General features: G+C 47.9%; 1 protein-coding gene across 4 annotated transcripts; it reads left to right on the top strand.

Annotated features, from left to right (window-relative positions):
* The first annotated feature begins 71 nt into the window (after nt 1-71).
* LOC120729300 (BCL2/adenovirus E1B 19 kDa protein-interacting protein 2-like) lies at nt 72-11,016 on the top strand. Of its 4 annotated transcripts, none has more exons than XM_040024848.1 (15): nt 72-188; nt 517-567; nt 1,206-1,327; nt 1,550-1,609; nt 1,686-1,781; nt 1,855-1,890; nt 1,966-2,016; nt 7,657-7,740; nt 7,826-7,987; nt 8,064-8,303; nt 8,383-8,485; nt 8,706-8,837; nt 9,891-9,977; nt 10,135-10,233; nt 10,379-11,016. In XM_040024848.1, exons 2-15 carry the CDS (start codon nt 527-529, stop codon nt 10,401-10,403), a joined length of 1,338 nt encoding a protein of 445 aa, XP_039880782.1. In that variant the 5' UTR covers nt 72-188; nt 517-526; the 3' UTR covers nt 10,404-11,016. The 4 variants fall into 4 exon arrangements, with proteins under 4 accessions (XP_039880782.1, XP_039880783.1, XP_039880784.1 ...); XM_040024849.1 differs by having other exon boundaries at nt 73-188; nt 514-567; nt 1,858-1,890; XM_040024850.1 differs by having other exon boundaries at nt 73-188; nt 514-567; nt 8,440-8,485.
* The last annotated feature ends 448 nt before the right edge of the window (nt 11,017-11,464 follow it).

The raw sequence follows: 11,464 nt of genomic DNA, 5'->3' as shown, positions 1-11,464 counted from the left end.
CAGCGAGAGACGGGCGAGGGAGGGGCTGAGGTATCAGAGTTCACTCATAAACTCACTAAAGGCAGGTGTGATGTCATCAGGTGAGCCTTCAGTCACACACACTGACTCTCAGGTGATCTCGGCTATTTACCTTGAACCCGTCTCACCTGTCTGACTTCACCTGGCCGTCGTCTTTCCGAGGACTCGCTGTAAGTCTTTTCTGACTCTTAAACTTTTCTTTATCACAGGAAGTCTTTTTCTGCTTAGACTTTTATTTTGTAATGTGTTCTTTGTCTTTCCTTTGCACTGTTTTTGTTAGATAACAGTTGTGTCAATAAAGATTATTGACCTGAGCCCAGAGTGTTTTCTCAGATCTTAATGCAGCAACGTTTCAGCTGTTTTACAGTGTGCTGACGGTTATAATGTTACAGAATAATGTTTTCATGAATTCCATGCTAAACAGCAGAAACGTTAGCTAGTTTAGTCTTGATCTAGCAGCAGGCTCTGGACTAACGCGGTCTCACTGATCCTCAGCAGCAGTAACAACATGGAGTCACGAGAGGAGGAGCCTGATGAGGAAACACAGAGGTCAGAGTTCATTTCAGCCTTTTGATTTCCTTCAGTTTGAAATGTAATCAAACAAAATAATTTAAGAAACAGATACGTCCAGCTGTAGCATCGTTATGGCCAGGGCTCCTGCTCCTCTGCAGCCAATCAGAAGAACAAGGGCTTTTAGCGAGGGGAGGGGCCCAAAAGAGACGATAGAGCTAGCTTCAGTCACAGTCTGAGTCACCTTTATAAACAACAGCTGGGATGTACATATAAAATAATCAAACACATAACAACAATTTAAGAAAATTCGAAGCAGTCAGAGGTCATCCTGATGTAAAACGCAGAGAGTAACAGTGTGTTTCAGACAGGTTTGAAACATGTGTGATGTCAGGGAGGTGGAGATGTGAAGGGCACTTTGTTCCACAGTTTTGGAGCAGACTGAAGACTGCTATTGATCACAGACAGCACACTCTGGGCCTGAGCTGGTTGCTGTTGTTGTTGCTGTGTGCTGCTGTAAAGCTGCAGCGTTAGAGAAACAGGAAAGTGTGTCAGTGTGTAACTCTGTGGCCGGGTCATGCCACAGTGGGTAAGTGTGAAATTTAGGCAGCATTACTGGACAAGAGAAAAAAGAATAAACAGAAGTAAAGTATCGCTCAGTGTGCTTCTGTGTGCAGATCATTTCTGAAAGCCAAAGCTACCGAGAGCATCCAAGCAGCCAACAGCATAACAGATGATACGACCTCTACTAGCACTGCGACAGCTGTGAGCGCAACGTCTGCTGCAGACGGTCGATCAGGTACTGACAGAGCCGTCAGGCGTGTCAGACACTATTCATGTATTCAAATACACTCACGTTCATTCATGCTGACCCACTGAGATCCAATATGTAGAGTTCATTCAAACAAATGAACATCATCGGTGAAATTAATCATATCACCAAATCACACTGCTGTGTCTATTACTCAAGGAGCACTATCGCTTTAGAAAAACTCAAACCTGAATCTGCATTTCTCTGCAGACGACGAGGAAACGGGTGACAAACCGCTCATCTCCACGCCACGCACAGAGCGGTCAGCAGGTATGGAGAACAAACGGTACATCCTGGTCTCAGGCCAGTCCCTGTCATGAACTCTGTGGTGTTTTTGGTTTTAAAGATGAGGAGGAGGAAGAATGTGGGGGGCAAATATCTGTTGGAAATGAGGAGGCTGAACAAGGCAATGCGTGTAAGGAGGATGAGGAAGACGAGGAGGGTAAGGAAGACTCATCCAGTTGTTTTTCCTTCAGATGACATTTTCTCTTCTCAACATATTCACAATTTTCCAGCAGATGAACTGCAGCAGGTGTCTGATGTCCAGCCAGGTAACTCAGACAGCTGCTCCTTTATTTTCTTCTTCTTTGGAGGTTCCTCTCTGATTGTTTCCTGTTTTCTGTCAGGCGGTGGCGACTCGGAGGATAAATCACTGACAGCCACGAGACAGAGACCGGGTACGCAGACAGTTTGTTGTTTCTGAGACGATGAACTTTTCTCTGCTCTTTTGATGCCACAAGAAAGAAAAATATATGAAAGCAAATACAGTGATTCAAAATAAATACATGTGTATTACAAAGTCATAGCTTAAAGCTGCGCACAGGAGGAAAGCAATAATGAAATATTAATAATGAAAAAAAACATCAAACTCATTAAGGAAGCCATCAAAAATATTGATATCTAAAATAAACCATAAATAGCAGTATGTTACTGTAAATACATACAGGATGTCAGGCGTTGTGTGGAGGCGAGGAAGAAGGAACCCAAACGCAGGACTGGCAGGTAGGTGAAGGTTTATTATAGGGAATGGGTGAACGGACACTGACTGGCTAGACAACTGAACGGCTGACTGAACTGAGGGAACACACGGGAAGGACAACGTAACATCAGACGTACATCAATGACACGACAAAGAACTGGTGAAACCGAGGAACTAAATACACAGGTTGAATGATGACAGTGATTGGAAACAGGCGAGTACAGGGCTGAACATAATCTGACTAATGACACGGGGACAAGCTGACACGGGGAAAAGACAGGAAGTGAGAACATTAATGTGGCGAACTAAACTGAACATGAACAAACTGAAATCACTGGGTCAACGACCCAGGAACCCTGACAGTACCCCCCCCCCCCAAAGGCCGGCACCCGACGGCCGAAAGAAAGAAAAACCAGACCAGGGCGGGCGGAGGGGGCCCAGGAAGGAGGGACGGAGTCCAAACAGAGACAGTTCAGGTGGGCAGCCACGCGGCCAGTGGCTGAGCCCATACAGTTCAGGTGGGCGGCCACGCGGCCAGTGGCTGAGCCCATACAGTTCAGGTGGGCGGCCACGCGGCCGGCAGAGATGCTGAAGTCGATCCGATGGGCGGCAGCGAGGAAGACGGCGGCGGCCACTGAGCCGGTGCAGTGGTCGACCACGCCGGCGACGAGGAGAAGGCGGCCAAGGAGCAGCTGCAGATGGCGGCGCGGGAGCCGGCGGAGACTGAGGAGCAGCTGTAGGGCCAGGCGAAGCAGAGGCCGAGGCAGAGTCTGAGGCCGGACCAGGCGAAGCAGAAGCAGAGCTAGGTGACAGCGAGGCAGCCGCAGGTGGTGGCTGGACGGGCTCCTCGGGCCCTCCAGCTGACGAGGCATGAGGCTGGACGGGCTCCTCGGGCCCTCCAGTGAAAACGGTCTCAGAACCAGTGGGCACTGGAGCCCCTGGCACACACAGGACAGGACCAGCAGGTGCGGGGACCTCTGGCAGGGAAGCGGCCGGGCCAGCGGGTGCGGAAACCCCTGGCTGAGGAGCAGGGTAGCTCACAGCTGGCTCTGGGTGCTGTGGCTGCAGGTCCGGGAACTGAACAGGATGGTGGACGGGCGACTGGACTACTGACTGGAGGACAGGAGGCGACTGGACCGACTGGACAGGAGCAGACTGGACTGACTGGGCTACAGGTGACTGGGCTACAGGTGACTGGACAGGAGCGGACTGGAGAGCAGGTGAGTGAACTGATTGGACTGAAAGCTGAACAGCAGGTGAGGGAACTGGCTGGAGTGGAGATGCTAAAGGAGGAACAGAGGTAGGCGAGGCTGACGACGGAGCTGAGGTTGGTGTGGCTGATGGCTGAGCTAATGACTGGGTTACTGAAGGGGACAAAACTGCAGCCTGGGCTAATAAAGCTGGGGCCTGAGCAGGGGACACCTCAGCTAGCCTAACCAGTGATAGTGCGAGGGCGTGAAAAGCTGGATCAGGAGGTGGATGAAGAGGTGAAGTAGCAGGTGGACCGGTTAGCTCTTCCAAGCCTCTAGGGAGGTCAGGCTGGGTTCTGGTTGCCCTCAGCCTGGGCGCTGGGACGGGCACGGAAGGTGGCTGGACACCAGTCACCCCCACCTGAGAAACAGAAGCGGGTGTGGAGGTAGACCGGGTCGCAGCTGCCCTCCTCCTGGGAGCTGGCACTGGTGTGGGCGTAGACTGGGCCCCCGTGCTGGTGGGAAATGGCTGAATAATGGGTGTGGAAATAGTGACGGTGTTACTGGCAGGTTTATTGGGGATTGTTCTGGTTTTTCTGCCACCACTATTTACAGTCTTTGGAGAAGAGCAGAAAAACTCTTTCCAGTCCACGTCCTCGTCTAGGAGGGAGACTCCCCATGAATCAGAAATGGGGCTATTGTGCGTTTTGAGTGAATAGTCAGATGGTGAGTGCGAAAAACAGTCACTGGAGCTCACCATCGGGAGTGGCTGAAAGTAGTCCGTTTTATGGCGGCGTGTGCGCCGCTTTCTCCGGGAAGAGGAAGCGGCCGGGGCAAACAGCAGAGCCTCTGGCGCGGTAGCCTCCGTTGAGCCGAGGTGGGAGGCGTAACCGTTGTGCCGTGGCGATGGTGGAGGTCCGGTGAATGAAGCGGCGGGTGTGTGAGCGTGGAGCGGAGTGGCGAGAGAGGGAGCGGCCGAAGCGCGGCGTGAAACGTCCACTCTCCGCGGCAGATGCTCCGGTGCAGGTGAGGCAGCAGGTGGGGGAACGCGGCGTCTCCGAGGCCCGCCCAGAGCCAAGCGAGTGCCCTCGAAGACGTGCTCTCGCTCCGCGAAGAGCCGCTGTCTCTCCTTGAGCTTTTCCGCCCACAAGGAGAGCGCTACCTCCTGCCGCTCGTAGAGGTCCGAGTCCGCTGGGTTCCAATCGTGTCTTCGTGGCACGGGTCGTGTCATTCTGTCAGGCGTTGTGTGGAGGCGAGGAAGAAGGAACCCAAACGCAGGACTGGCAGGTAGGTGAAGGTTTATTATAGGGAATGGGTGAACAGAGGGTGAACGGACACTGACTGGCTAGACAACTGAACGGCTGACTGAACTGAGGGAACACACGGGAAGGACAACGTAACATCAGACGTACATCAATGACACGACAAAGAACTGGTGAAACCCAGGAACTAAATGCACAAGTTGAATGATGACAGTGATTGGAAACAGGCGAGTACAGGGCTTAACATAATCTGACTAATGACACGGGGACAAGCTGGAAAGACAGGAAGTGAGAACATTAATGTGGCGAACTAAACTGAACATGAACAAACTGAAATCACTGGGTCAACGACCCAGGAACCCTGACACAGGAAATGAAAAATAAAACAATATAATAAAATAAAAAATGACAAAGCTGTTAAAACAATAATATTTTGAAATGGCTTCATACATTTTCAGCTGTAATTAAATTAAAATAAACATTTTCATTTCAAACCTTTACAATAATTTTGTGATTCAAATACAAATCTGCAAATATTTCCACTTCCCAGCGACCGGAGGGCGCGAGGCAGCGTGCACCCACACACTGTGTCATCCGGACACGCGGACCAACAACCGTTCACACCTATGGCCAAGTTAGCCGTCCACAGACTGAAATCTAGAGCAGAAACAAAATATCAAAACAACGAGAGACACCAACGACAGCTGTGCTGGACAGAGCTGCGCCCATCTACTCCACCACATGGGTGGAGGGAGCGGGGCAACCAACAACAATCACACAGGATACGATATTGTTCATAAACCAAAGCAATGCCCCGGCGTGCCCAGTAAAAAGATCAGAACCAGACCAGATCCAGTATCTTAACAAAAAAAATTCTGCTCTGCTCCGGGGGATGCGATCCCTCAGGCGACCCAAATCATCCGGGAGCACACACGGAGAGACGAGGGGAAAAAGCAGAGAAAACAAAACACCACACACAGAAAAATATACATGTATACAAAGATACATAAGCCCTGGGCGCCTAGACCCAGGCCCCGACACTTTGGTCTTGTTGCTGCCTGGTACCTGGTTCCTCTGTTTGGCGCTCCTATTCTCTCCCTCCTTAAACACCATCCTCTAACCACAGAACAAAGAAAGGCTGCCCACATCACCCATCAAGCTGTCACCGGGACTCATCCTCCCTTAGGTAGTCCAACTAAGCATGACAGGAAAGAGCAATAAGGAGATAAGGGATGCAAGGAAGAGAGCAAGGAACAAAAATAGGAGAAGGAAGCAAACACGAGGCTCAAGGCAGTGAAACGTAGCCAGCTACAGCTCATGGTTTGACTTTGAGCTATGCTGAGCTGTGCAAACAGTCATGGCCAAGCAGCTGTTGTGGCAGCGATAATGACATACATTTACAGTAGCTTATCACCCCGCGGGGTGAAAAAACTACTGTGGCTGAGTACGAGCAACAGTTACTACCGAAGGACGGGTCCTGTTCCTGCTCAATCGCTGCCTCGAGAAAAGAAAGGCAAATTAAGATCAATTTATATTTGTAAAGTAATCCTTTAAAAAGACGAATGAAAATTTAAAAATACATATTAAATTATATACAAAATAATAATAATTAATAATAAAGACATTATTTTGTTATCTATGTATATATTCACAGATGCGTGTGAACCTGAGTGAAACTCGCAGTCCATGGGCTGTAATACGACGTCGGCCCCCTTTGCAGCTGTAACAGCTTCAGAGTGTTTCTGGAAGTTTCAGGCTACGTTCACTCTGCAGGTCTTAATGCTCAACTCCGATTTTTGATCACATCCGATTTTTTTGTCTGCGTGTTCACACTACAAACAAAATGCGACAGCAAACGCGCTCTAGTGCGAACCCTCAAAGCGGCCGCATGCGCAAAAGAAGACGTCTCACACAACGCGCTCCGTTTAGACCCAGAACAAACTTATTGCTGTTTTAGAGGAGCGGTGCTTCAGAGGATAGCTGCAGTACAAATAAAATGTTCACGTTTCTCCAACGTTGTTCCCAACAGTTTCACTGGATGGAAGCGTTCACGATGTCTTCTCCGGCGCTGATAATTGGCGTCTGTCTTGTGTCAGTGACGTAAAAGACGGATTTAGTGCGACATGACCATCAAACAGCAGTCGCTTTCTAAAATATCAGATATGTATCGGATTCAGGACCACATACGAAAGCGACCCAGATCGGATTTGTGCCGTTCACACTGTCACACCACGATCAGATACGGGTCGCACAGGGTCAGAAAAGTCGGATTTGATGAGCTTTCGCCTGCAGTGTGAACGTAGCCTTTGACCACATCTTTCAGAAGCGCATTTGTGAGCTCAGACAGTGATGCTGTCTGATCCCCCCCCACCAAACTTTACACTTGGCACAGTGCAGTCAGATTCATGCATCACAGTCCCAGATGGAGAGAGCACGTCTCCACTCCTTTACAGTCCAGTGGCAGCATCCTTTACACCCCTGCATCCGAGGCTTTAGATGGTGCTTGCTGATGTAAGACTCGGATGCAGCTGTTCATCCTTGGAAACCCTTTTTGATGAAGCTCTCTATGTGCTGTTCTTGAGCTAATCCGAAGGCCACGTGAACTTTGGAGGTCTGTTGGGCTTGACTCTGCAAAAAGTTGGGAATCACTGCACACTATGTACCTCAGCATGTGCTGCTCTGTGATCTCATGTGGCTGAGTCGAGGCAGGCAGAATCTGCAGCTTTTAGGCTTTTTTTCCTTCAAAAACTAATATGTTTGCGCTTACTTGCTTTAAAAAAATGAAAATAAAAATCCAAACAGGCCCTCATTGTCGGGTGGCTGTCATTGGTAAACAGAAACATTCAGCAGGTATGTCACTGTTGAGCGTGTTCTCTCTTTCTGCAGCTCCTCCCAGCACTCTAGCTTTGACCAGCCCGCCGCAAGCAAAGAAAAAAGTCCTGGTGGCTCCGACTCTCAGCCTGTCATTAGGTAACGAAACAATAGCTGGGAATTCTCTTTAAAACTCCACAGTTTTCGTTTCATTTCGTTTCAGCTCTTTGGTGTTGGGTTGCAGGTCGCAGCGGGTCCATGGTCTCTGATGACCTGCCTTCTGTCTTCCTTTCCCCCTCCCCTGAAGATGAAGATGACCAAGCACTTGACTTTGATCTAGATGCTATAGAGACGCCCTCAGACAGCGAATCGCTGCCCTTCCCAATGTATGACCTGGACCTGGAAGGTGAGCGGTCATAGAGAGGTCATACAGGCCAAGGTTTGCGAACAGCTGTTTATCTTCTTACCTGATTGTTTCTCAGATGACCTGCGGCGTCTTGGTGTTGCCTCCAGCCACCACAGAGGTCACAGCTCCAGGTCTGACCCACAAACTGGTTGCCTGATGGAAACAGACCAGAGCGGACTGGGTTTTCTGGAAAGGGAGGATGTGGTGGACAGCCATGGCACCAGGTGGCGTTGTTTCACTACAGGTGACCCTCCGCAGGAGAGCCGGGTCAATATGAGCGTCCTGGAGCCGTTCCTCAGGGTGCTGTCTCATGGAGGTACTGCTAGCTACCTGTGCACTGATTTACCTGTTTATCTTATGCCCCCTCACACTTTTAACACCTGTTGGCAATCCAGGTTACTATGGAGATGGTATGAATGACATCATCGTGTTTTCCTCCTGTTACCTGCCAGAAAACTGTCTGGAGAACTACCAGTATGTGATGGATAATCTGTTCAGGTAATGAACACACATTGGCCTCTGACCCCTGACCTTCACCTCTGAGTCACTGCTCTTACCTATCCCACAGTGAGAATCATACTCAAAGTCGTGGCAGAGAAAAAGACGGATCAAAAGGCTGAATTTGTCTTAGTGCACAGACCCACTACGGGTTCCAGTATAAAACCAGTAAGAGCTTTTGCGATTGACCGCCTCACCACTGCCTCTCTGTATGTATCAGGTTCGTAGTGGGCACTCTGGAGCTGATGGTGGCGGAGAACTATGTGATTGTGTATCTCTGTGCTGGAGGTCAGAAGGACAAACTGCCAGGAATCAGTTGGCTCAGAGAATGCTACACCACCATCGACCGCAGGTAAGAAAAAGCAGGTCCGAACATCCATCCGTCCATCTGTTATCGTCTGCTTATCCAAAGCCGGGTCGTGGTGGTGGCAGGGCGAGCTGCTATTCATCCTTTACACTTCCCAGTTTCTGTTGCGTGTTTTGTCTCGCTCCCATTTCTTCTTGTTGCATGTTGAAGCTCTACTTGGAACCACGTTAAGATCCAACGATGAAAAATAGGAGTTTTTGCCATTTTTCACGTGGTCTTAAACTTTTGATCAGGACTTTATCAGTGGGCACATATTCAAGCTTTATTTCACTGATGTGTCCAAAGCTCAGGGATCTTTTTCATTGCTAAGAATGCTTACTCTGCCTAATAAATAATAAAAACACAGTTTTAGATCCAATTTTTTCACTCGTGGCTGAAGGAGAGGGGTTTATTATTATTATGAATATCTGGAGGAGTCTTCATGTCATGAACTGATTTTCAGGTGTGCCAGGCATAATTTTTAATCTATTTCCTCCTTCATTCACCTGTTTTCAGTCTTTTAACTTTTTTTTTTTGTCCTTTATTTCACAAATTGTATTTCATTGTTTGACCCTTAACCCTGATATAGGCCCTAACATCCATGACCCAGAAATGGATAAATGGGAGACCATGGCTGGATGGATGATTGGATGTTGGTTGGATGGTTGGTTTATTCCAGCGGTCCCCAATCCCCGGGCCTCGGACCGGCACCGGTCCGTGACTCGTTTGGTACCGGGCCGCGAGAGTTGAGGCTCAGGTGTGAAATGTATAGTTTTCAGGGTTTTTATCGGTTTTCAGCGTTATTTTGTTATCGTTTTTATCGTTAACTCAGTTTTCCTGGGTCTTTTCACGTGTGTTATGAATAAATCTTCTTTTTTTTCGGTACCGGTACTAGTTTTTTTTGTTGTATTTATCCACGACACCTTAAAGGCCGGTCTGTGAAAATATTGTCGGGCATAAACCGGTTCGTGGCACTAAAAAGGTTGGAGACCGCTGGTGTAGACCAAGTCCCTAATTCGGTGTTTCTTTATGATTCTTTTGGTGATTTTCTGCCTGCAGGTTGAGGAAGAACTTGAAGGGTTTCTATGTGGTTCATCCCACCTGGTACATTAAAGCTCTCATCACCATCATCAAGCCCTTCATCAGGTGCACAATCTTTTCTTCATCACCACCCGTCTGATACAGACACAGATCATTGTTTTGCTAGTAAAAGCTTATAAACCCCATCATGCTGTTTTCTTGGACAGGAAGTGGTCATATCTGAATGACTAAAACTCAAACTGTCTTTTTATTTCATCCTCAGCACCAAGTTCAGCAGGAAACTTCAGTTCATCAGCAGCTTAAAGGAACTTTCTAACGTCATCCCCACTGAGCATGTTCAGATCCCAGACTGTGTCAAGCAGTGAGTGACATCATTAGCTACTTATTTGTTCAAAGCTGACAGATTAGTCGTATGTTTTAAAACATATTTCCTCATAAATGAATTAAAAACAGGAACAACCTCAGCTGAACACAAGAAATATTGAGACGTATTGATTTCCCCGCAGGTATGATGACAGCCTGTCCAGGTGAGACTCCAGGTGGCGCTGCAGAGTCACGTACGTGTTTCTCTGACATCCAGCAGGATCTTATGCACTGTGTCAGCATTTGGGCTTCCTGAGTGAATCGCCGGCACTTCAAGACTTCTAACTTTATTGACAGTCTGTGTGGTGAACAGTGTTAATGGGTCCAACATCTTTATGCTTTAAGTTTAAACTGAGGGCTGTTGCAGTATGAGCCAGGAAAGAACAAGTGTCCCCTCAGATACATGACTTCATTTGTGATTTTAACTGAAACATTTCCCACAGTTACAACCTGGTTTGTAGAACTTAAAATTAAGAGTATTAGGACAAAAGCACAATGGTGTAAAATGAACAGCAGGTTCTGTGCGTCCTCAGAACGACACGCAAACATTCAAGTTTGATACAAAAAAGTGTTTGTGAGCCAGAACTGTCAGAGATTTCAACGTTGGATATTTTGAATCAAAGGGTTTTATTTTAGAAATGCGTTTTTAAGGTTTGTAACACATTTCCTCCAAATTTCAGTGTTTTCTGTCAGAGTTGAACCTTCAACCCTGTCTGCAGTCAGGGTTCGCCTTACAGTGAAATGTTCTGTGCTGCTAAATAAACTCCCAATAGTTCCACAATCTGGGCTTTGTGTTTGAACCTCCCGCTTCCTACTTCATGAGCGTAACTTTGCAAGATTCACACTTCAAAATGATGCTATTATAAATAATGTTATTATAGACATGGCTGCTGGGCTGTGATCCTGAAAACAGCGAATAGTGTGCACAGTCACTGAGAACGAGTCTGACTCACTGCTGGTGATGCAAACGGCTCGATATCCCAGAATCCTCTTCTGCTTTGTAACATCTGTCACATCCTCTTTATCGAGGATAAGTGGAACACAGATATAATTATAATGATAAACAACTGGATATAACTGGCTCACTTTCTGTGTGTTCATCACATGTTAGTTACCTGAATGTGTATGACACGAGGGATAATCTACAACTGCAACCCATCTGTTAGCAGAGCCTGATGTAAGGTATGTTTGCTGCTGAAGTAAATGTCTTTTGTAGTGTGTCACCACCC

This window comes from Simochromis diagramma, unplaced genomic scaffold, assembly GCF_900408965.1.
Source record: "Simochromis diagramma unplaced genomic scaffold, fSimDia1.1 OVJJ01000297.1, whole genome shotgun sequence".
Taxonomy (NCBI): domain Eukaryota; kingdom Metazoa; phylum Chordata; class Actinopteri; order Cichliformes; family Cichlidae; genus Simochromis; species Simochromis diagramma.
This window is presented reverse-complemented; position numbering and strand designations above follow the sequence as displayed.